Here is a 25,571-nt window from a genome sequence, read left to right as displayed (position 1 = left end):
TATGGTATAAATCAGGAGACGCCCCATTTTATGCAAGTAAAACCAATTGAAGGACACCTCCCTTCAAATCCTTTGAGATAAGAGTTTCTGTTTAGTCCCAGTTTCTAGGTAGCAAGGTTAGTCATTTCATGGACTCTTTCTCCAGTGTACATCTCCCTCCTTGGTGGTTTTTCTTCTCATCAGCTTAGGGCCTGAGTCCTCCTGTGCCCTGGGTCTCTCTGGAGAGTCTAAGAGCCCTGTTTGGTAATATTGCCCCGAATGACCCATGTTCTAGTGTTTGCCAAATAACTGCTTTTTTTTTCACTGTTTTCCTTTGATGCTGATTCATGGATAAAATTCTACCCTTTCTGTTTCTTGCTTCTGTTTGTTACACCATGGAAAACTAAAAACAAAACAAGCCACACAACCGATCCTGTTAAAAATTATTTATTAAAAGAAGTTTTTAAAAGTCGTTGCATGAGGAATTTAGTATTAGATACCAAATTAAAATGCAAGGAATGGAATTCAATTGCCAGCTTGGTGGGGGAGGTTCCACAGGACTGAGTTAACTAGATGTTTCGTGCCGAACCAAGTATGACAGTGTAGTGTACCTAAATATGGAAGAAAAGATTCTTCTAAAAGTAGAGGAATTAAAGAAAAACATGCCCACATTGAGGGCAGAAATCCTGAGTTCTAATTCATCCAATCGTGGTCCCGAGTTCTATAACACCAAAGTAGGAGTGAGTATATCAAAAAGGAAGTGGAGAGGCCTCAGTGTGGACATTTTAGCTACTTCTAGCTATGGTAGAAATTTTCTGTCCCCTCTCTTCTATGCCCCTACTTTTAATAGAATGGCACATAAGCAGAAAGTTTCTGTGGCTACTTGAACTTGAAAAGCAACCAATTAAGCTTCTGTGAGAGGTTGGATGTTGTGGAGAGGAATCTCTTCCAGTAATAAGATGTATAAAGTGATTGTGTCCACTAAGAACAGAAAGAAGATTCTAGCACACAGTCAACAAGGCAACTGGAAGTTGACTCGGGCATGCAAGGGACCTGCTTTTCATTATAAAATCTGAAAGTGCTCTGGCAATTATTCATCAGAACTGAGCACTGATGAGATTAAGAGAACTTAAGCCCATTAACCTGAAGGGCTTAATTACCCAACATTTTCAAATGACTTATGAATTTCCAAGTCAACTAGAGATTTCCTTTAAATGATGACCTTTGAGTTTAACCAATGCAATTGAACAGGCTGATGACCCCTCTGTTATGATTTTTTTGCTGCGTGTTTACTTCAGTGCTAGTTCAGGGGGCAACAGTGCCCTTGAAACAAAAAGCAGGTGTCACGTGACATCTAGGTTGGTAACAAACATACAAAAACTCTCAGTAGTAGACAGCATCCCAAGATCAGTGGAAACAAGAAAGAAGAAACACTAGGTCTGAGGATTCGGTGTTTTCAACTCAATCTAAAAATCGCAGATATCGTGTTTCCTGTGGAATGAGCTTCATCATGATAAGGTCATGGCTTGAGGATGGAGTTAGGGATCACCGGATCACCCTCATGTCTCCTCTTCAGCTTGATCCAGATGCCATTATTTGGCCTAAGAATCAAATCCCCAGACAGGCCAAGTTCTTCTCTCTTCTGGTTGGATTCCACCCAAAACTGCCTCAGGATACAGGCAAGAATGGTCTTTTCCTCCATGACGGCAAACTTTTGACCTTGGAGTAAATGTAAATAAGCATCATTAGAATTGGGGACATGGCTGAAACATGAGGTATGGAAGCTGCAGTCCCTAGTCACTTCATAACTATGTAGACCACAGAACAAATCCCCGAGAAGGCTGATAAAACACAAGAGTCAGATTATCTGTGATAGCCAGACAATCTCGACTTTCACAGTACCTCGGACTTTCTGATCTGTAGATCCTATATCTGTGGATTCAACTGACCATGGGTTAAACCATTTTTAAAGTTATATCGTTACTGAACATAGCCATTTTGAACAATCATTCTGCATAGCATACTTATTGTCATTAGTATGGGGGGATCTGAAGATTATTTAAATACGGTTGGGGATATCATTATGCATCCATATGCAAATTATGCAGTTTCTACACAAGATTTAGCATCCTCAGATGGGACTCTTTGAGAGGTCCTGAACCAAATCCAGTATTAGACGGGTATCAGAGGAAACCTAGAGATGACACCTCTCACTCTTTCGATCGTCCATTTATTTACTTGATAAAGAGTCTTGCTATGTAGCCCTGGCTGGCCTTGAACTCACAGAGATTTTTTTCCCCCTACCTCTGACTCTTTAAGGATAAACCACCACACCAGGAAATCCCCAACATTTTATACTATGAATACATTTAGAGATAGGATCTTTAAGTTAAAAAAATTAACACTGCATGGTTAAGTATAAATGAGTTAAATGAGGTGAGTAGGGTGGGTCTCTGTAGGAACCGAGACAATGACATTGAACACGCAGACACACACAGTGGAAAGACCAAGTGAAGACATACAAAAAGGAGGCTGATGTGTCTAAACCAAGTGAGAGAAACATCCCAAGACACACTGACCCCATAGCTGCTGAACAATGAGAGGTTTAGTTTCTATCATTTTTGAACCATCCATTCTGTATTATATCTCACGGAGATCAGCTCCTTCTGCCTCCCCATCATGTCTCACGGAGATCAGCTCCTTCTGCCTCCTCATCATGTCTCACGGAGATCAACTCCTTGTGCCTCCTATCACTAGGACTGCATATGCACACAACACACAGCTTTAAATGCCACCTAGAGACAGACTTGGGTCCTCACACTTGCATAGTACCAGCTGAGCTGCCTCCTTACAATGACATACTAGAACTACAATATGAAGTAGAAGAGGACAGAACCCTTCTCAAAGTCTATTGCCTGTGAGGAATGTCAGCCAGTGCATTGGAGACTCATGTGAGAAATCTATCATATAGGCCTGAAAGGTGAAACTCCCTTGCATGGATACAAACCAATACAGTTTCTAGGTCCAGCAGAAAATGGAATATAGGCATAGGGATGGCGTCCTTGAGAATTTTCAGGAAAGAACCGCTCTGGCTGAAATTCCTCAGGATCTGGGAAGTATCTGGGGTCTCGATGTAGTGCATAGGGAATGATGACTGCTTCCGTTCCCTTTGAGACCCTGTAACCGGCTGTCAACAGTAAGCAGTGTGTCAGGACACTGGAGCCAGACAGACATCAGAAATAGAACTCCTGCCCCTCCCCCATGCCGCCATTAAGACTACTCACCTACTTCACAGTCTTCGCTAAGACTTCGGGCAAATAAAGGGACAGATGGGAAAACACGAAGAGTCTCCTTGATGACACAATCCAGATATTTAAGTTTCTTCAGGTCTTCCAAGGTGACAGGGCGTTGGGATCTTCCTGGTTACAGACAATGTATAAGATAACACGCACACACATGAGTGCACGCACACACTATAGCCTTAGTGAGGTGGGTCATCTGAGCAATGCATCACGGAGTGTCAAATGCCCACAAACAAAACAGAATTTCTAGTATTGCGGATAACCAAATAAATTGAAGCACTGGGGCCAAGTCAGAAGAACCAGATAGGCCAAGACCACCTCCAGTTTTAACATGTCAATAAACTCATATTATGAAGACAAAGGTCATTTAGGATTCCATTTACTGACACAGGAAGTAAGATGGTGACTGCCAGTAGGGGGCAGGAATAAGGGGAAGAACGATGAATGACTGATTAGTAGTGCAGGTTTCTTCACGGTGGGTGCTGAAAATACTTTAGAGAAGATAGTGTTTATTGTACAGTAGGAACAAATCCTCCGGCTACACCACTCACTGTGTCAGGTGCAGTCACATGAAAGGACCCTCCCTTTACCCTAGCTCCGCCTTCCCACACAACATCTTTTTGGCATTGCTCAAGGCACAGCTCAGGTCACTAAGCTGGAGGTACATGTTTCTGTTTCACCAGTTCGGCATCAGGACCAGTCTCAGTAATCTGTGCGTCCTTAGCTTATTCTCTGGGATAGTCACATTTGTCAAATGCCTGCTAGGGAATTCACTAGGCCTTGTCAAGAAAACAGGAACAGAAAGGAGTCCTACACTGAGGCCTTTCTGTTTATGACAATGGCATCCCTAGGGAACCAAGAATGACCATTGCTTCTGTGGACTCAGAGTCCCCAACAGAGCTAACGAAAGGACAAATGGGAAAAGATGGAGTCTCCAACATACCAAATACATCATCCAGCTCCTTGTCCACTTTCCTCTGGACTTCTGGATTAGAACCCAGCAGGTATAAGGACCAGTTTATTGCAGCAGCAGTTGTATCATGACCCTGTAAATAAAACATTAGATGTTTTAAAAGCGCAGTCCTGCTGGGGAGCGTATGAGGAAAAAAATGGAACACACTCTGTCTCTCACAGCTGAGGTGTGACTAGCACACCTAAATCATTCAGTGCAGCTGCTTGCTCGGTGAGAGAGAAATTCAACAGTTTCTTAGCTGGGCAGAAGTAGCATACTTCTGTAATCCCAACACTTGGTAGAAGGCCGAGGCAGGAGGATGGCTGTTCTGGTTAGTTTTTATTGTCAACTCTACACTCCCGGGAAGAGAGAGGCTCGATTTGGGAATTGCCTCCATCAGATTGGCCCGCACACAGATGTGGCGCCTTCTACGTGACTAATGATGGATGTGGGAGAGTCCCACTCACTGTGGGCTGTACCATCCCTAGCCAAGCAGGGCTCGGCTATACAAGAAGGGTAGCTGAACATCAGTGGAAGCAACCCAGTGAGAGGCATTCCTCTGTGGTTTCTTCAGGAGTCTGCCGTGAGTTCTTGCTTTGGCAGCCCTCCTCTGCTGGTGCAGACCACCAAGGATTATTTGCAGGCTTCTGAGCATGTTCTCCCATTGAAGACATTGCCTATCAGACAACATAATACTTGGCTACTCTCATGCACAATGCTAAGTATTTTGTACAAATTAATTTTCCTAAGTCCAAGAAATATTTATTACTAGTATTTTAGAGATTAAAAAAGAATTAAACAACTTCCCAAGGAAGCAAAAGCAGGAATGAACACTAGGCTGGACATCAAGGCAGAGTCTCACCAATCTGCTGTGAGACTCTGGTATGGCATGTGGTAAGGAGTCAAGATGCCATCGGGACATTGCGATGCCCCAACCACTACATACTTCAGGCTTTCAACTCTTTCCTCCTCTCATCTCTATGGGTCATTTCCATACACCTGCGACTCTCTACAAAGCAACTCTGGAGTGCAGCCAAGAACCACATACTACCACTAGGCTGTTTGCTAATCCAGGTAAGGAAGCACTCCTAATAACTCAGTGGCTTCTCCTGAATATAAAGGTGCAACCCTCCCTCAAGTATGTGGGAGAAGATGTCTCCTCAGCTTCCTATGGATGAAGTACAACATGCTGAAGACTTTACAGAAGCAGGCACCACAATGGCTGAATTATTTATGGCTGGAACGTGAGGCATGAAACCCAGGAGTTAGCAGCTTGCATCCAGAGTATGGAGGGTAGCTCAGTATTATAATTGAACATGGTAGGCTTCTACTCAGTACAACAAAGAATATCAAGACTTCCAAACATGCTAGAGTTGCAGGAGTGAGATCAACCTGACTGTTTTTACAAGAAGGAAAGGGTGGTTATTAGTGGGAACCAGATGTGTAGGCTTGCACTTACACATATGTACATATGTATTGTGTATACAGATACATATGTATATATGTTGCTGTGTAAGAGCATGGGCAAAGTAGAGATGGTGTAAAATGCTAATAACATATTTGCTACATTGCTTTTATACGACTTCTATGATCGCCATGAGCTTTTAATGATCTAATCTCCATAGCTATTCCACAAAGCATGTGCTAATAAAATCATAATAGAGAGTGTGCTTGTTTGAATGGCTCCCATAGGCTCATAAATGCCAATGTTTAGTCACTGGGGAGTGGCAGCACTTAAAAGAGATTAGGAGGTATGGCCTTGTTGGAGAAAGTGTGTCATTTGGGAGTGGGCTTTGGAGTTTCAAAAGCCCAAGCCAAGCCAAGTGTTTTCTCTTCCTGCTGCCTCAGATCTGAATCTAGAACTCTCAACTACTTCCCCAGCACCATGTCTGCCTTTGTGCTGTGATTTTTTTCTGCCATGATGACAATAGACTAAACTTCTGAAACTGTAACCAGCCCTAGTTAAATGCTTTCATTTACAAGAGTTGCTATGGTCATGGTGTCTCTTCTGAGTAACAGAACACTGACTAAGACAGCTGGGGCTATAGCCCAGTGGAGAGCACTCGTCTATTATGCCCAGGGCCCTTGGTTCAATCACTATGACCGAAACAAATACTAAAGCTCAGTGGCTCAGAAAAGCTAATGTGAAGAGCTTAAGGTCACACTTCCAGTGGGTTGGAACTGTGATTTGGGCCCAGAACCCATACACTTAACACTCTGCCTTTTTGCTAATCAAGATGTCTATTTTCTCTTTAAGATGTCATTTTAGAAAGTTATATATGAGTTACCTTTTGTTGCTATGATAAAATACTATGATCAAAACAAACCAGAAAAAAGGAGTTTGTTTTGATTGACGTTCCAAAACAGAAGTCCATCTAAATGCTTTGAAGCTAAAACTTGATACATCAGGCATGGAGCACGGGCTTTGGTTTTTGGTCTGCTGTTCTTTGGTCTTGCTTTGGTCCCGTGTTTCATGACTATGCCCACATTCCTCCATGTTGGAAAAGAGTATATATTCTCTGCTACTGTATACTGGAAATATGTAATTATTGTTTTGGTTTCACATAAGTCACAGTTAAGAGACTACTCATCGAAGAGACTTCAGACTTTTGAACAGTAAGACTGCTAAAGGCTATGGGATTTTTAAGTTGGAAAAGATGCGTTTTGCCTCATGAAATAGACATGAGCCTGTTGGGCAAAGGTCCTGAATGCTGGTGGTTTTAATGAGAAGTATCCCCCATAGGCTCAGGTATTTGAGCACTTGGTCCTGGGTGGGTGGTACTGTTAGGGAAGTCACCGGGCATTTAGGATGTAGAGTGGTGCTGGAGAAAGAAACTCTAAGATGGGCCTGTCCCAACCTGGGTTTCACTCTCTCAGCTACCCATGTGATGAAGGTGATCAGCCAGCAGTTGTTTTGTTGGGGATTGAACCCATAGTCTCACACATACTAGGCAAATAATCTACCACTGAGCTTCCCTGGCCCTGGCCCAAAAGGAAAAATTTAAACCATTGATTCATCTAGATCTCTGTTTACCACACAGAGAAGGCAGTTAGAGCTGGAATGGCTGGAGGCATTTTATTTAGTTCCTTGGCACACATCCAGAATAAGAACCCAGGTCTTCAGACCCTTCATACAGCTGTGCTTTCTTACATGGTAAACCCTTCCCTAGAGATCAATGGATGAAGCCATCTCATTTGCATATTGCTGCTTTTGTTGCCTATGTTTTTAGGGGTCATCTTCAAGAAATTAGTTCCTAGACCAGTGATTAGGGAGCTTTCCCATATTGGTTTTACAATTTCATGCCTTACAGTTACATCTTTAATCTATTTTGAGTTAATTCTTTTGGAAAGGGTGGACAATAGGGGTCAGTTTCTATCCTTCTGCAAGTGGTTATTATCCAGACTCCATCTAATGTGGATTCTTCCCTCTGTGTATTCTCAGAGTCCCTGTCAAAGATCTACTGATTATAAGTGCAGAAATACTTCATGGATCTCTAACCTAACCTATCTGTATATGTTTTTATGCCATAACCACACTGTTTTGATTACTATAGCTTTTAAGTGTATTTTTCAAGTAACCAAATAATTTCTTTATTTTTTTTTTAAATTTTTATTTATTTATTTATTTTTGCCTAAGACTGTTTTAGTTTCATATTAATTTTAGGCTTGGTTTTCCTAATCTCCAGAATAAGTGACTAGAATCTTGTTAAGAACTCCACTAAATATGAATAACAGGGATGCTTATGAACAGGTGACAGGATTTTAAAGTTGTAGGCTTTGTATAATAAATCATATACATTCTCTTTTTAAAAGCTAGGAAATCCTATTTTTTGTGATAATACGGATGAATCTTAGGGAGCATTATGGAAAGTAAAATAAGCCAGGGCAGAAAGAAAGATAATACACGATCCCACCAACATGTAGACACAAAATAGTTTAACTCATAGGCATACACAGTAGAAAGACATTTGCCAACCCACATGTAGAAAGCTCCATTTGCTGTGATATTCTTATGATAGTTACAGTATATTTGCATGAAGCCTTTTTAAGGGAATATTAAAATGCTAAAGAAATTCCATTAGAATCACAAACTGGTAAGATTCTGTCTAAAGCAACCTCATAGCAGTAGCTAAGTGTCAGACTTTAGGACGGATGCAATGGGCCCTGTTTGGGGAGGTTAAGAAAGGACATAAGTCAAGATAGGGAACTGAGGACAACGTGAGACTTGGTGTCTTCTTAGGAAAAGTCTGGAGACCCTTAAATTTTCTTAATAAAAAAGATCACGTCTGTCATTATCCTGTTCTTAAGTTTTATAATTTCTGATGATGATATTAAAATTTTCCAGTTACACTGATTGATTTTTTTTTAAAATCTATGCCAGTAATTCAAAGGGTCATTGAAATTAGAGAAATTTTAAATTACATTTATTTGTGTATGTGTGTACACTAGGCTGCATGCATGTGCATGCGAGTGTGTGTGTGTGTGTGTGTGTGTGTGATGACACATGTATGGAGGTCAAAGAAAGACTTGTAGGAGTTAGAGTTTTTCTTCTACTGTGTTGGTTGCTGCAATCCAACCCTAGTGGTCAAGCTTGGTAGCAAACACTCCACTCCCTGGGCCATCTTGATAGTCCCATTTCTATGGAAGATTTTGTTGCTGCTGTTGTTGTTAAGATTTATTTTTCCATGAATTGGTGTTTTGCCTGAATGTACGTCTGTATGAGAGTACCATATCCCCTGGAAGTAGCGTTACAGACAGGTGTGAGCTGCCAGATGGGTATTGGGACTTGAACCCAGGTCCTTTAGAAGAACAGCCAGTGCTTTTAATTGCTAAGCCATCTCTCCAGTATCCCAACCCCATTTGATTGCTTGTTGCTGTGGTGCTGGCAATGGAACCCAGTCCCTGTGTGCCTTAAGCAAGTGTTGGCACCATGATACATCCTGAGGTGTGAGATTACCTGGCAACAAAAGTTACCTCAAACATGAAGGTGTCAACTTCCTCTCGGATGTCTTCATGGCTTAATCTGTTTCCCTCCTCATCAGTCACACTCAGAAGCAAGTCAAGAAAAGCCTTGCGCTTAGTTTTGGAGGGGATAGGACCCCCGCCAGCACCTGTGCCGTCCTCCTCTGCCTTCCTTTCACTGACGCGTTCAGCAATGACCTGCAGGATTTTAATACTGTTGAACCAAAACTTGCACTTTTGGTGAGGCCTGTGGTAGATTTCCCTATGAAAACATGCTATCTTCTTTAACTCCCTGCCCACTCCCAGACATTCTCCGTTCTTTACTTCAGTGACAATGTAGGCTCTTCTGAACCAGCATCAAAGCCGAGGATGTCATGTGGTGAAACTCTTAACTACAAATGGAATGGCAGGACAAACTCAGAGGTTTTTGAGTACTATTTTTGCAGTCTTTCTAACAGGGGAATAGAGTCGCTGTCTACTAAACTTACCCTAGGGATGTGAGGGAAGTAACGGGGAACAGGGCAAGCGGGAGGGAGGACACAGCTAAAGAGTGCACTGATTCTAGAATGATTACATCTTTATGGAGAAAGGCAATAGCATGCTCGTGAACGAACAGCTGATGCCGAGCTACCCTGCATGCTCATTCTTCAGTGAGTCTAGTATGCTCGTCCCTTGAGTGCTCACGTGACTGGATCCCTAACCACTTTCATGTCTCAGGTGATGCCACACAAGAGGTTTTCTCTGCTGGTATCTACTCTTGTCCCTAACACCCTGCGAGCACCTGAGTTTTCTTTACAGCCCCCATTTTGCTTACTGCATGGTGAGTGTCATGTTTGCTTTGGAATACATCGCCCCACAAACACAAAGACACCATCCACTTAGCAGAGTCTGCCTTTGTGTACCGATTTTTCTCCCCAGATCAAGGACACTGGCAAGCATTCTAGAATGTTCACTAGATACATCTGAATTAATAACAAAAATAGTCTCTACACCTGCTGTGCTTATGTATATTTTCTTCTTCCTGTTGGGAAACTGAGTCATCCTACAAAAATTAAGTAGATTCTCAGAAAATTGGGAGCAAAATACTATGTTTTCTTGGTTTTTTTGTGGAGTTTATAAGTGTTTATGTCTCAATATAATTTTTAATAATTTTAAAATAAATGGTATTTTCTATGTAGTCTAGAGTTCATTACTTAGTGTCACTGATGTTGAAGCATGACATTTAAGGAAGAAATGTAATTATAAAATGTGACCTGCTTTTTTTCCTGTTACCTAATGCTTACACTGTAGGCAACTCAACGCATTATCTCATTCACTTAATAACCACTGACTTAACCCCTTGATCCATTGGTGGCTTTTTCTTAAAAGAAAGAATAAATCCCAATATACTTCAAGCAGTAAATACAAGAAAGAAAGGAAATATTTAAACGGGAACATTTCAACACATTTAAATTCAATTTTGATGTATGGTTTCAATTAAACTTCGCTCTTTGATAAACATGTCTTCAATCCAAAAATGAATCTTCTATGCTCAAAACAAACCTGCTTATCTCCTGCTTGTTTTTCAACTTGGAAAGAAAATACTGCTATCAAATTAATTTTCACTAAATTCTATTATGTGCAGAGTTAGATGCCCTTACATCTGAGAACTACTGCCTTCCAAAAACATTTCCCGGGAGACTAGTGCATGGATCTCCATTCCTTTCCTCTCTCATCATAACCCCATTTGTTAATATGAATTCAAACTCCACAGGTGCTCTTTAATTGGTGCTATAGATGACCTACTCTCCTAGGCTACTCTACGAGATTCTAGGGAACATGCTTGCTTAACTTGTTTCTCTATTTCCAATACTGGGTACAGCACTTGACACTCAGCAAATATTTCATTAATGCTATTTGAATATGTAATTTAAATGTAACATTTTTTTTGCATTTCTATGACCTACATTTGGGTTTGTTATAAAAACAAAAACAAAATAGCCTGGACAGAAGAATATTCTAACATTTGGTGATAGCTGCATAAATTGTGAAATCATTTTAATTCCACTTGATTTTATGCTTTGTATATATTCACACACACAAACACACACACACACACACACACACACACACACACACACAACTTACATTGTTGGTAAAAGTATGTAGGCTCTTGAGTCCCCTTTTGTGGTCCCGTCCTTCTTTAAACATAAGGTACCAAAGGTCAAACCAAAACCAGGGCATCTTCATTCTTCTATATATCATATCACTCATCCTATAAACAGGATAACATCACCTTTTATATCAGAACATTATCAACTGACCTTTGGTACATGGCCTTGATAAAGTTAATAAATGAAATGGTGCTGACTCGTCTTCAATGCTAATAGAGATCCATGTTTAATGCCAAATGGTGGAATAATATACATGCCATGGCACTGAGACAAATAATAGATGTACTAGAGAAATAAAAAATTAAATCTGCTATGAAACATGTAGATGGTCTCTGGTCAGTGCTTTTGTTTCTACAGTGTGAGTTCACAACTTCCCAGTGCATTTGTACCAAAGGTTTAGATGAAATTTTCCCTTCTTTAAGCTCTGTACTCTTACCCAGTTACCCTTCTGAAGTCTGAGATGGCTCAGCAGGTAAAGGCTGGCTACCCAGTCTGATTACCTGAGTTCTAGCCTTGGCATACACATACCAGAAGGGAATAACCAACCCCAACAAGGTATTCTCTGTTTTTACATGTGCACCAGGATACATGCACACACATGTGCACACAGAAAATAATGTAAAATGATGTAGAAAAAGAAGTGGTCCTTTACAAGAAACCACATATTAAATTGCAACCTGCCGTGAAGCGGTTCCCAGCACTTGCCTCTCGTTGTGAGTGACAGGGCAGATAGTCAGCTTCTCAGTCTTCTCTAGAACAGCCTCAATGACAGCTCTTTAGAGGGGCCTTTCCTGGGCACTATTTTCTAGGACATATCTATGTTTTTTAATATGACAAAAACTTGATCTTCTCTTTGTCAACTACTGTTATAGTTCCTAAACTTAGATTTCTTGGTTCAATCTCCTATTCTGTTCTGTTGGCTGAGTCGGTTTAAAGCTATCTGGTAATTATGTGATGGCTGCTTGATTGTAGCTGTTCAATAAATAGTTGTTCGGATGACAATAGTTGAGCAATGAATTTACATAGCATAAATCAATTCAAATCCCACTTTCATCTCTTAATAGATGAATAATTCCAAACACTTTTAAAATTTAAAAAGGTAGGGGAGATGCCTGGATTGCAAAATCAGCACCCACTCAATGCAGAAGATGTGGAAGAAAGTAAACAGTATCAAAAATTTCCACGTAGAAACGAAAACCACACCCAGAGCAGTGATAACCACTGTCAGCACTCTAAATAGGTCTTCTAGAGCAGAAGCTCCCAACCTTCCTAGTGCTGTGACCCCTTAATACAGTTCTTCATGTTGTGGTGACCCCAACCATAACATTACTTTGTTGCTACTCCATTGCTGTAATTTTGCTAGTGTTATGAATCATTATGTAAATATCTGTGTTTTCCAAGGGCCTTAGGTGACCCCCGTGAAAAGATTGTCCCACCCCCAAAGGCATCAGCCATAACCTGCAGGTTAAGAACCACTGTTCTAGAGTGTTCTTCTTACAAATAAATGATAATTAGAAAGAGTCATTGTGCTACTAATGCTTTTATATCTTTCTCTGGCCATTTCGTATCAAGATACATTTGGATATTTTAAATTTCTGCAGCACACAGATATATAAGAATTTACATTTACAACCAAGTCCCTGATGCTAAAATGGACAGTCTTAAGATGTTATTATAAGCTGAATTTTCTGTTTTAAAATTCACTTCAAATGCAATGAAAATACCATATAGACAGATGTGATTAACAGTGGTTTTCAAGCCCAGATCAGTAAAAACTTTTGATCTGGGAATTTGAAGCTCTTCCACCCACACACATACTTACTTGTAGACGGTACGGACATACTCGCAATCGTTATTACTTTGAGCTCCGATGTTCTTCCCCATCGCTGTTTCTGCAAAACACAGATGAGAAGCAGCTGCTTACTACGCAGTCAGCTTGGGTTTGTTGGGTGGCAAGGGACATCGAGGAACACCGAACCCTGTTTCCTTCTCTTCTGTTTGCTCTTCTTTCCCCTTCTGCGTCTCCTACTCCCAGTCCCTGCCATTCTTTCCTCTCTGACAGTTCAGTCGAGGTGACAAAGGGACTGCTCCAGTCAGCCTCTAGGAATGGCTGCTGCTTCTTGGGTGGGGCTCATATCAATGACGGCATCCTTCAGGATGCCGAGTCCTTTCCAATCAGTCCCCTCGTTTGTCCTACCCATCGAATCTTGTTTCCTATTTAAGCTACTCAATTTCTATGGCATAAGCTGATCAGATTTACCACAGATTATATCCAGGGCACAAAGAGTGATGTAAACAAAGCAGTTAAAGGCTTCTTGGTTGACGTGGTTTTCAAGCTTATTAACCAATATATTTGCTTGCTCGTTCATGACATCTAAGAAATCCTCCAGAATTGTAAAATGGAAAGTGGGCGTTAACATCTTCCTCCTGGCGCGCCATTTGCTCCCGGTACTGCAAGCACAGCACATCTGTGTCAATCAAAGGGGAATAAAGCCATAACCCCAGACCAATCAATACAATTCAGAGCATCTCAATGATCTCACTTGAATGAGAAAGACAGACATATGTGATGTTCTCACATATGGCCCCAGTGTAAGTATTTGGACTTTATTCCGTGATGTTAATAGTTTAAATTACTTTCATAAAACAGAAAATGTTGAGACAATTTTACCCATTTCTAAGACGAATTTCGGAAAATCAATGCCCCCACCCTTAAGTTTTATCCTTCAGACACCCACATGCTCTATGACTCGACCTTAATTTCTATGGTTGGAATCCTGTAAAATAGTTTGTACTGAATGCCTTTTCCTGGCTGAGCCCTCTCTTGGGAAAAAGAAGTTTATTTCCAGGTGCCAGGTCAAGGCTGACTTATCAGGGGCTGCTTGTCTTTGCTGCTAGCTTCTCAATTCTCCCCAACACATATGCCCATGCTTCTGCAAACCTCTTAATTCTCAGGGAGCTCTCTATACGTATTGAAGTGTAACTTCTGGTTGTATGTATGCCTGGGTAGGGACTGTGGATTACCATGGCTAGAGGTGACCAGACCCTTGGAGGATGTCTATGAATCAATCAGACAGTCACTCACTGTTAAGTCTCAAACCCTGGACCTTGGAGGCTGTCTATCAAACAATCAGACACTCACTCACTGTTAAGTCTCAAACCCTGGGACAAATAGCCTAGGTGTCTATTTAACACCTGGCTGTTGGGATCAGTCAACATCCCTCCATCTCCAGCCCAGGGTCTGTCTACCTTTGCCCTCTTGGTTCCTGCACTTGATGCCCTCTCTCTTCCTGTGGCTCACAGGCAAGTCAACTCTGGACTCTCCCAAATGGCTCTGCCTCTCCTTACGTTCTCCCTTTCATTACAACAAACTTTCTCCTCCACCATACCTAAGAGCAGTCATGCCTTATTTATTTATTTATTTATTTATTTATTTATTTATTTATTCATTTATTTTTGATTTATTTATATTCATTCATTCACTCACCTTGTAAGAAGTCCTAGTCCCAGCCATGGCTGTAGGAACTTGTACATAAATGATTTATCAATTTGCTTCGAACTGGCCAAAATCACCTTAAGAAGAGATTTTTTTTAAATGAGAGATTAAGATGTCAAAACAAGTTTAGTTATTAAAGGGTTGGATCTAGGGCATCCCCATTGTCTGCTTTTCAGATCAATGCTTCATCAATCTTCATTTTTCTCTGCAGTTCACTTCATTCTTATGCCTCAAAGAAATCTACTCAAGAGTTTTGAAGATCTATAAGTTTTCATTGAAGCCTGGGGACTAAATGGAGCTGAGGAAAGGAAAAGGTGAATCCCCTGACTGTCTTTGCCTTTTGTTTTCAATATGGGGAATTCTTTGTTTCCTAGATTTGTGCTTACGCATGGCACTTAATGACTTTACTCATAGGAACTGGAGCTAAGTCATCATTAAAGCCAGTTCAGGAACTTTTAAACACTGGTCAAAAGTATTTTCCCTGGTATCCTGACCATGAGACCCTTGATTCAGAAACAGGGGAAAAACATTTCACTCTTTGGAAACAAATTAGACTAGCCACACACTCTTATAGAGAAAGGGGGGAACTTACAAAACACAAAAGCAAAATTTCACCTCTTTTAAAAAAAAAATATATATATTATTTATTTAATGTATATGAGTACACTTTAGCTGTCTTCAGACACACTAGAAGATTGCATCAGATCCCATTATAGATGGTTGTAAGCCACCATATGGTTGATGGGAATTGAACTCAGGACCTCTGGAAGAGCAGTCAGAGCTCTTAACCACTGAGCCATCTACTGAACCACATACATTGCCTGGTATCCCAATTCTCTACCCCATTTGGCCCTACCTTGCCCTGCTAGTCCATCCAGAGCTAAAGATTTGCCTTTATTTGGAAACAGTCATGCTATAACCTTGAATATAAAGGGTGGGCATGATGTTTCTTTGCTAATACAAATTTAAAAGCTTTTAGAAGTCTGTTTAATCACCCCTTTTAAAAAAAGATAACCTTTAAAACAGAGACTTAGAAACTGTGACCCAACAACTTACCAGTACCCTGATTAATAAATAATCTAGCCTAACCCTGAAAGTGCTTTAAATGACGTCCCAGATATTAATCAGATTCTGGCAGTAGCCCTATGGTTGCTCCCTCTCCTGCTGTGGTCTCTCAAAACAACCATGTTGTTGTTATTGATTTAAGGGTTTGTTTTTTTTTTCTTACTATTCCTTTATACACTGATGATGTAGAAAAAAAATTCAATTCTCACTCTTAATTATCTAACATTGATGTCTCAAAGTTCTGCTTCAATACTATCAACACCCTTACCTCTGCCAATGGTGAGAAATTAAGGCAATATGCCCTACTTAATACAATTGTCCTAAGAATTATATACATTTCATTTTATAGAGGATGCCTTATTAGCCTCCTCTGCTAAAGACATAAATCCTAATTGTTTTAAAAGATTCACAAGCTTCATGATAAAACTTCCATTTATAGCTTACCCCAGGCAAAATTCAGCTAACTTGAATATACTGTTACTAATTCTTCCATTAAACCTTATCAATTACAATTGTCTGTTCGCCCCCCCCCCCAAAAGAAGATAACTTCAACAGCTTTTAGGCAATATCATTTAACTTTGACTTTCCTTGAAAACCCCCAATGTCTCTTCTTCTCACCCTTTAGTGAGAAGACTTTAATGAGAAAACTGTCTTAAACTCACCTCAGATGACAACCTCACTTATGTTGGCAGAAGTCATAGCTGTTAGCCCAAGCCTTGGGACAGCAACCTGCTTTCTTGTTGATGATGAGATTTGTGTCTCTATTTATTCTTCTCTAACCAGTCCTCTTTCCCTTACAGCAACCACTGGATGATTAACCTTCCCTCTTCAGTCATTTTAGACTGGCTATGTTTCCCCTAAACAAAAAACAAAAACAACCCCCCCCAAAAAAAAACAAAAAACAAAAAACAAAACAAAAAAACAAAACTTGGCCCCAAAGAGTAACCTTTACTCAACAGGACTGAATCAAAACAATCCATTCTTCCAAATTTCAATACATGCTCACTTTTTAAAAATAGACCTCAGAAGACTGAGAAATAACATTGGCAGAGTTTGGGAGACAATTTTCTTCTTTGTTTCTTTCCCATAAAGACTACACATGCAATTGCCTCTCACGCACTAGCCATTTTCTCAGATGGAGCCAACACATCAGACAAAGGGGGCCACTGAACAGCACCATGATGCCGGATTGTGGCCCTCTCCTGTAAACCCTGCAGGAACCACAACTTAACTGTCAAAACCTTGGGCTGCCTATTCTGCTTCGTGACATCTCCACGATTAACCTTTCAGTCTACTAATCAATTCTTCCTGTGTGGTTCAATCCAATCCACATTTATTTCAAGACTCCTTCTTGTCATCACTCTCTGAAATGGCCCTCTAGACAAATTCAACATGTTCTTACTCAACCCTATAGGAGGAACCAGCTCATCACAGAAGGAAACCATCATGCCAACGCCTATTTGTGTCTTTTCTTGAGCAGGCTGATGCTCTCGGTCCCTGTTTCACTAAGAAGCTAAAGCTTTATTAAAAATAACTTCAGTTATCTCAGACACGGTCTCAGCAAACCTTCCAGTACTATACCAACTGTCAGTCAATAGGCCCCACAATCTCAAAAAGCATTAACTCCCATGGTCTTTATTCTAAAGAGCTCTGGCAAATGCATATAGCTCATGTGCATTTCTTTGGTTCTTTCAAATTTGTCTATGTTTGCGTTAATACTTTTTTTTAAGCCTTTATCATTACTACACAAACCCATGAATATGCTAGAATTATTTTCAGATAACCATTATCTGCTTTCTATGTAATGGGGGGATCCCCAGAAAATTAAAACGATTAACACTCTACTGGCACATGAAAAAAATTATCTCATGTTGCCAACTGAGGACATCTATGTCTGATATGGTATTCCATATGACTATTAAGGGCAAGCTATCATTTAATGAGCCCATTTATTATTAAAAACTCAAATATATAAACAAAAGCTAGTGAATAAAGGATTTCTTTGTTCCCTTCCTAACAAATGTGGGAAAATATTGTTAAGAAGCAAAAAGGGTTTTAAAAACCAACAAAACAACAACAAAAATTCTACGTGATTTTATGTAAACTCCCTCAAGAGCTCATCAAGGAGTGACATCCCATTCCATTCATTAAGTGGGGCTAATGTCTTTGTCTTTTCCTACAGACCTTCTCTGGGCCTCAGCCTAACTGAGAACAGCCACACCATAGGCTGGCACCAGAAGACCACAGCCTGACAACAGAAGGGGAACCCTCTCCGGAATTTACAAGGCACTCCACCTTTTCCAAGAATCTCTAAAACCATAGTAATACTACTCCACACCAGTCTTCCAATGTATTCCACTATTGCCAACCAACCTTCAAGGGCCTCATTGATTGGCATGCCCCTTAATTAACAAAACAAAGGGCTGAGGATTGTAGGGATAATTTTTCTGAGAATGCTGCCTATAGCTTGCCTTTACAAATCAAACTTTCATCCCCTCTGTGACAAGCTCAAAATGAGACTGGAGATCACTTATGCTATCTTCTCATCCTGCTAAAATGCTGTATATTCAGCCTGCTTAGAATTAGCCGACCTTTCGAAAAACAGTGGAATTAATCGTACTATACTTTGTTCTCCCAATGTAATTAACTCCCATAAGCACAACTGAATGCTTAGCTTGAATGTATCGTGTTCCCATTTTTTCTTTGTAACTCCCTGGTGCCTTTGACTCAGAACAATGCACGTGTGCCTAAGAGGTGGCAATTAGACACAAGACCATTCCCTGAAAGCAGCAAGGCTTTAAAAGTAAGACACGTGTGAGCACGAGTGTGCTTGTGTGCGCGCGCGTGCGCGCGCGCGCACACACACACACACACAGAGTTTTGTAAGAAGCATGAGGGTAGACATTGATAATGTCTGATTGTGGCTTTATGTGCTATTCTGAGTTAAAAGGGGTAGAAACACATTCTTTTCGTGTTATGAGAATTGTATAAAAGACTGATTAAGTCAAAAGCTTCTCGCTCCTCAATACTGTAGTCTCTGTGCTGTTTAATAAATAGATAAAAAAAAAGCCTCTATGATGACCCCATAGGTTCATACATTTAAATATTTAATCACCTATTGGTAGAACTATTTGAGAAGATTTAGAAGGTGTGGCCTTGTTGAATGAGGTGTGTCACGGAAGGTCAGCTTTGAGGTTTCAGAAGTGCATACCATTCCTAATTACCTCTTTGCCTAATTCTTGTGTATAGAGATGTGAGCTCTCAGCTTCTACTCTAACACCATGCTTGCCTGCTGCCTGCTGCCTGCTGCTCACTGCCCACTGCCTGCTGCCTTCTGCTTCCTGGCCCCACCCCTAGCCCCCTGCCCCCAACCCTGCCTTCTGTCCACTTCCATAATGCTCATGGACTCTAACCCTTTGAACCCTGGAGCCTTAAATTAAACTCCTTTATAAGTGACCTTGGTTCTCTGTTCCAGACATCAGGTCAGAAAACTCCAGAAGGCTCCAGGCTCACCTTTGGACAAACAACACTAAAGCTTAGTTTCTTTTCTCTATGCTTCATATCCTCAGTACAATAATAAATATATCATTGATATAATATGAGGTCCTGAATACCATGATAAAAACACTATTTTTTCTAAAAATTTTTATGTGTGTGAGTACACTGTTGCTCTCTTCAGACACACCAGAGGAGGGTATCAGGTCTCATTACAGATGGCTGTGAGCCATTATATGGTTGCTGAAAACTTAACTCAGGACTTCTGGAAGAGCAGTCAGTGCACTTAACCGCTGAACCAACACTCCCATTTTATTAGTCATGAATTTTGAACTCTTAAAGCTGTGCTAGGTACACAAGGCTGGGTGCAGGATCAGTGTACTAGCTGTTCAAATGGCTAAGGCAGAAGAGATACAGGCAAATTCAAGAGTGGCTTTGACCTATTAGACAAGGTCAAGGTCTCCATGGGCAACCCAGTTTCTCAAAATCAGAAAATAGAAAAAGAGCTCCAAGGAAGAACATCCGCATGACCTGCAATGGCCTTAGATTTAACCCCCAGTATGAAACACTAAAAACCAAACTAACAACAACAATCTCCCTCAGAAATTTCCTTCAAAAGCAGAGCAAGTACATTGAGACGTGATAAAAGATACGCACATCCATGGGAATTATCCTCCCAAGACTGCAACCGAATTGCAACAATAAGTCAGTGAGTGGGCTGTACAATGCCACAGGAAGGTATTGCTCTCTGGATAGAATGGAATGAAGTTCAAAGATGTATTTGTTCCCCGTGTTCTGATGAAATTCTTGTGTTATAGCGTATACAGTGAGCTCTCCATCCAGTGTATACCAGATACTCACCTCCACATTCTCTGCCTTATAAAGGGCCACCAGGGGCACTGGTCCAATCCAAAGTTTAATGATTGGTAGATGCCGAAATTCTTCTGTGTACTGAATTATCTGCTGAAAAAATTCTGGAAGAAAAATGTTTTTGTCTGAAATTCAACCATAATAAGAATTTGTTCATTGAATTGTACAAATGTTTACTGTCTCCTTTCAACAAATGCACAAGCCATGTTTTATATCACTGTTAAAGGAAGCAGGAGAGCAGACGTGATCTCGCAGGAGTTCTACAATAGTCGTGTAGCTGTAAGGTTATTTAAAAATTAATATCTGTTCTTCAGATAAATGTAACAATGATATAAGTTATTATTATAAGATAATTATTAAGATTTAATATGGTAAATGTACATTCTTAATAAATCAATGAACCTCTAAAAATGGTAAAGCCTGGCTTTGGCCCAAGACTCAGGACTTGACATCTGAACCATTGTATCATACTTTAAAAGGAGACTACAAATTTCTTTTTGATGAAAGTATTGTTGAAATAGCAAGGAAAAAGCTGGAAAGATGGTTTAGCCAGTAAAATTGTCTGCGGCCATGCATGACAACCCGAGTTTAATCCCTGAAATTACACGGTGCAAGGAAAGACTTGGCTCTAGGTAAACACCCTTTGACCTCTACACATGCACTGTGGCATAGGATGCATGCACACACACACACACACACACACAAACAAACTATATCTATCTATATATATAGATATGTATATATTTGTATGTATGTATAAATAAGTTCAATTCCTACCACTCATAGCAGAGCATCTTAAATCCAGCTACAAGAGTTCAAACATTCTTGTCTAATCTCCACATATGTGTCATGAACACAGAGATACACACATATACATACAGGTATGTATGTATATATTAAAATATTTTTAAGTTGTAGGTTATATCAAATCATTAGTTTCAAAGTGTTCTGGTTTACATTAGCATTATGCCTACCTTGATCTGATATGATGGGAGTTAGTAGCTTTAAATCTGTGGTTGGAAGGAATCAAATCCAAAAGTTGGGCCCTAATGGGAACGTTGGTTATTTAACACAGAAGACTGGAAAGGGTGAGAGTTTCGATGCCAACTGGAGTCCACATGCAATACTGAGAGTGAGGTCACCAAGGCCTGAATCTGGACATTAGCCGCAGAATAAAAGTCACAGCCTCTTGTATAAGGGACAGTGTCACTCGGATCAGAGGTTGTACCTTAGTGGGTTCTGATAAGCCCAGTTTTGCTGAGCTCAATGCTGCGTACAAAGGGCCTCAATAAACACCTGGCTGGCAATTAGAAGACTTGTAAACAAGTTCATCTCAGACTAAGATCTAGAAATTTCACTCAGATTACATTTTAATTTTAAAAATAACTGCAAAGGCTATTTCTCTAAGCGCAATGAGTAAGGACAAGAATAAAACCCTTAGCTCAGAGAGTTCTTAGCAACCTTCTGAGAGCGTCAGTTTCATAACTGAAAGTTGAGCAACACTTCACATCCTCGAATCCATTGCTTGTTGACCGAATAGGTGGTCCCTTTATGAGGGACCCTCTTCCCTCAGTTACTCCAAGGAGAACAACTTTAAGGAATGCCTGCCGGCAGCTCTTAGTCACTGAAGACGTTCACACATATGGGGCTTTCCAAGGGTAAAGTTGGAGGGGTTCTAAGGTCAAGACCACCCCAAATAGAATTTGATCTCAAGTATTTATAATCCCAAATGAGGTAAACCAGAAAAGACAAAAAAAAAAAAAAAAAAAAAAAAAAAAAAATCTGAAACGTAAAACCCCGAATGACTAACATCCTGAAAACAAAATTACAGAAAATAATATGTGAAAATGCTATGAAAGGCATTTCCTTAAAATTTAGAAAAGTGATTTACTTGAACGACTGTAGAAATAAAACAAAACAAAATAAGAATGCTAGAATGCTTCAGAGACCACTTTGTGTAATAAAATAAAGCAAGAATAACACACGGCTTTACAATCAAAACACCCAGACATATTAATGAGGACTATGAGCAGATTAACTGTGCTCATAAAGAAATGGTTCAAGAACTAAAATATATAAGGACATATCACTGTCATTGTAATTTTGTGCACCTCCCTGAATCATTGTTAGCATCTGAAGTGTCATGGCGACAGCAGACAACAGAAATGTGATGCTGACATGGAATTCCCACACTGAGGAAATGCAGATGCTCAAAGAACTGAGGCCTCAAAGTTGTCTTTTGTGAGTGCGGATCTCTTCATTCCTCAAGGATGCTTCAGTGTTCTTACACCCACATGTGCGCATGCACACACACACTCACATTCACACATAAATAAATACATACACATACATACACACACATACATATATATACACACACTCATACACATATTCACACACATACATATAAAACACATATACATACATACACACAAACACACATACACACATTCATACACATACATACACACACACATAAACAGACATACACACATGCATATACACTCACACACACACATACATACATACACACATCAAGCACAGCACACATATATACATGCATGAACATACACACAGACACCTACACACTCCGTGCACATGCTTCTTCAAAAAGTCAACCTTGGGATAATGTATTTGCCCTGTGCAAAGAAAATGCCTAAGCTGAATTAGAACCCTTGAGTCTTTGAGGAGTCTAGAGTGTCAGAAGTAGCCACAGCTATGGAAAATGAAACACTTGCATAGAAAACTGGGGAAAAGAAAGCAGGAAAAGCCAGGAGCTTGCCTAAACAGTAAAATCTAAAGGCTGGCAAGCCGGGACTTCTGATGACCAAGGTAGCTGAAGAAAATCTCAAAGAAACACAAGTTTGCTTTCTGCATTGTTTCTTCTGTAGTTAGGGTGCTAGGATTCTGCTCATGTTAACAATGAATTTTTTCTTATCTGGGCTGCTCAGATTCACTAACCTCCTTTGAAAAAACTCTTTACAGGCACACTTAAAATAATGCCTTACCAGGTCTTGATGTGACGAGACTCCAGGTATGTAGCCAGAGACACTGTTTCCTGAGACTCTGGCTTTCTACAGAATTCCCCCTTTTATTTATTCACCGGTGGGCATTTTGGGTTTTAGGTTTCGCTTTCTGTGATTTTCACAGTGAAATGGTGAGGATCTACTCTCAAGTGTCAGAGTGGAAGGGGAGGTTAGCTTTCTTTTGAATATTAGCCAACTAAGCAGCATGTGTTTTACCAGCATGGTTTTAATACACATGAACGTGTTGTTGAGTTACACCTCCTAAGTCCTGCAGATGTTAGGTGATGATGGTTTGCTGGGATTTCTGCTGGAGAGTATTTTGGTACAAACTTTCCCATGATGTCCCATGTTATTCAAGTTAAATTGTTGTGACAGTTTTGATCCGGGGCCACAGAAGTGATAATAAAGGATCGTAATATTTAAACGACCCATTGTAGGGGAATGTCAGAGGTGGTGAGGTAGGTGGTAGGAGAGCATCCTCATAGAAGCTGGGGAGGGGGGATGGACCAGGAAAGGGAACGACATTTTTTGAATGTAAATAAATAAAATAACCAATAAAAGTAAGTAAATAAATAAAACAAGATGCAACTGTATTTAAAAATGATTTAAAATTGATGGTTAACCTATTAAACAACTGAAGAAAGGGTGGGTTGTGATGCAGGCTCTTTTACCATGGGTTATCTGGAAGTAGCTTCTTAGTCTTGGGTGTCTCAGTTTACACAACCATGAAAATTAAACGTTAAGACTGAGTGCACTATCCCTAAAGGAACCACAGATAAACTTCTTTTAAGGACTTTCTGACTTAAGGTTTTTGTTTTTGTTTTGCAGCAATAGAACATAAAGATTTGCATAAAACATTTTAAAAATGTTTCAAGTTTTAAAAAAAATACAAAACAACAACAAACAAACAAAAACTCTCTAATAAGTAAGTTTTTTAAAAAAAAACTATCCGTATAAATTTGCCTCAGGGCCCCGGGAGTCTGCTGAAGCGGCCTTGAAAGACTTCCTCAGAAGAATACAAAGGCCAAGGGCCTTTTAACTACATTGACCAAGTTTTACTCGGAAACACTGCAATTTGTTATATACACACATGCTGTGTTCTTTATAGGATGGGAGACACACAAAGAGATTTGGCAGGCACCAGAGTGGAAACTGGAATGGGGAGGCTCAGGAATCTATTCCCTTTGGGGGTGAAAGATTTCTTCTTTCTCCTAGCAGCCAATGTAAAACGGGGGTCTGAGGGATGTCAGGACCTCAGCTGTAGCAAGACACAATTGGGAGGGGGCGGGGGGAGCAGTCTATTCAATAAGCTTCTCAGACTGACAAGGAGTCTAACAGCAGCCGTAGGGTCGGAATGGACATTTCCTTGTACAAACACATACCTGTGTTGTTGGGCTTCATATACAGCGCGTGTCCCACCAAGGGGTAAGCTCGGGTCACGGATGGGATTGGCCGCATCTGCTGCCATTTTCGAGCATAGCTTACCAACATCTGCAGGATGTTGAGCAGGATAGTGACACCGGTCACGGAGACCACGCTCGCTGCGCCCCAAAGCAATAGCTTCTGCCCGCTGAGCCCTAACCACAGCCACAACATCTCTCTGACTCCTCTCTTCTCTCTGGGTTGCCCGTGAGAGGGTGGCAATCAGTCGCTGCAAGGGTGCAGTGGAGGGAGGTCTTTCTCTAAATTCAGGGGACAAGTTCGGAACTCCGGGATGTAGGAGCTCCGGGCTCAGCGAGAGGATCCCCCGGGGCACACTAAATCTTTTCAGGTCTTCCGGCTCTGGAAATCTGAAGCCGCAGCGTCAGGCCCTGGAGACAATCTTTCTGAGGCTGGCAGGGAACGCGCCTCAGGTTTGTTATGATGCCCTGCAGGAGTCTGCGAGTCTGCGTAACACAAGTTAGCCTCTGGGGTGCAAGGCGAAAGCGAAACACCGGAACAACTTCTGCGCTCTGAAGTTCATAAGTCACAGGATAGCTCTCTCCATGTGGAAAGATGACGACAGGCAGAGGACGTCGAATTTAGGGCTAGCTTCGGACTGGAGGGGAAAAAAAAACCCAAGAAACTCACATCACCAGTTCCGGACACCCTGGGGCCTGCTAATGTGGGCAGTTAAGGATTTTGCAACTTCCTTGCTGTGTACAGAATTACGGATCTCCAAAGCAATCTGTTTTAAAAATCCAAATGAAGAGCCCTAGATGTCGAAAGGCACTCTTTGGAATTCTAAATTCACTAGCCCTTGCGCAAACCTGGATCAGTTGCTGCCCTGGG

At 40.7% G+C, this 25,571-nt stretch overlaps 1 protein-coding gene across 2 annotated transcripts; it reads right to left on the bottom strand.

Moving 5' to 3' along the window:
- Positions 1-427: 427 nt before the first annotated feature.
- CYP4V2 (cytochrome P450 family 4 subfamily V member 2) lies at positions 428-25,363 on the bottom strand. 2 transcript variants are annotated; one of them, XM_080928282.1, is made up of 11 exons: positions 24,683-25,363; positions 20,266-20,378; positions 14,836-14,921; positions 13,609-13,799; positions 13,171-13,240; positions 11,323-11,449; positions 9,208-9,393; positions 4,225-4,327; positions 3,264-3,398; positions 2,987-3,166; positions 428-1,698 (listed from the first exon to the last, which is right to left on the bottom strand). In XM_080928282.1, the coding sequence occupies exons 1-11, from the start codon at positions 24,894-24,896 to the stop codon at positions 1,499-1,501; spliced, it is 1,605 nt and encodes a 534-aa protein (XP_080784408.1). In that variant the 5' UTR covers positions 24,897-25,363; the 3' UTR covers positions 428-1,498. The 2 variants fall into 2 exon arrangements, with proteins under 2 accessions (XP_080784408.1, XP_080784409.1); XM_080928283.1 differs by lacking the exon at positions 2,987-3,166.
- Between the last annotated feature and the right edge of the window lie 208 nt (positions 25,364-25,571).

This window comes from Micromys minutus, assembly GCF_963924665.1.
Source record: "Micromys minutus genome assembly, chromosome: 14".
Lineage (NCBI taxonomy): Eukaryota > Metazoa > Chordata > Mammalia > Rodentia > Muridae > Micromys > Micromys minutus.
The sequence above is the reverse complement of the archived record's forward strand: the minus strand, read 5'-3'. Positions and strand labels throughout refer to the sequence as shown.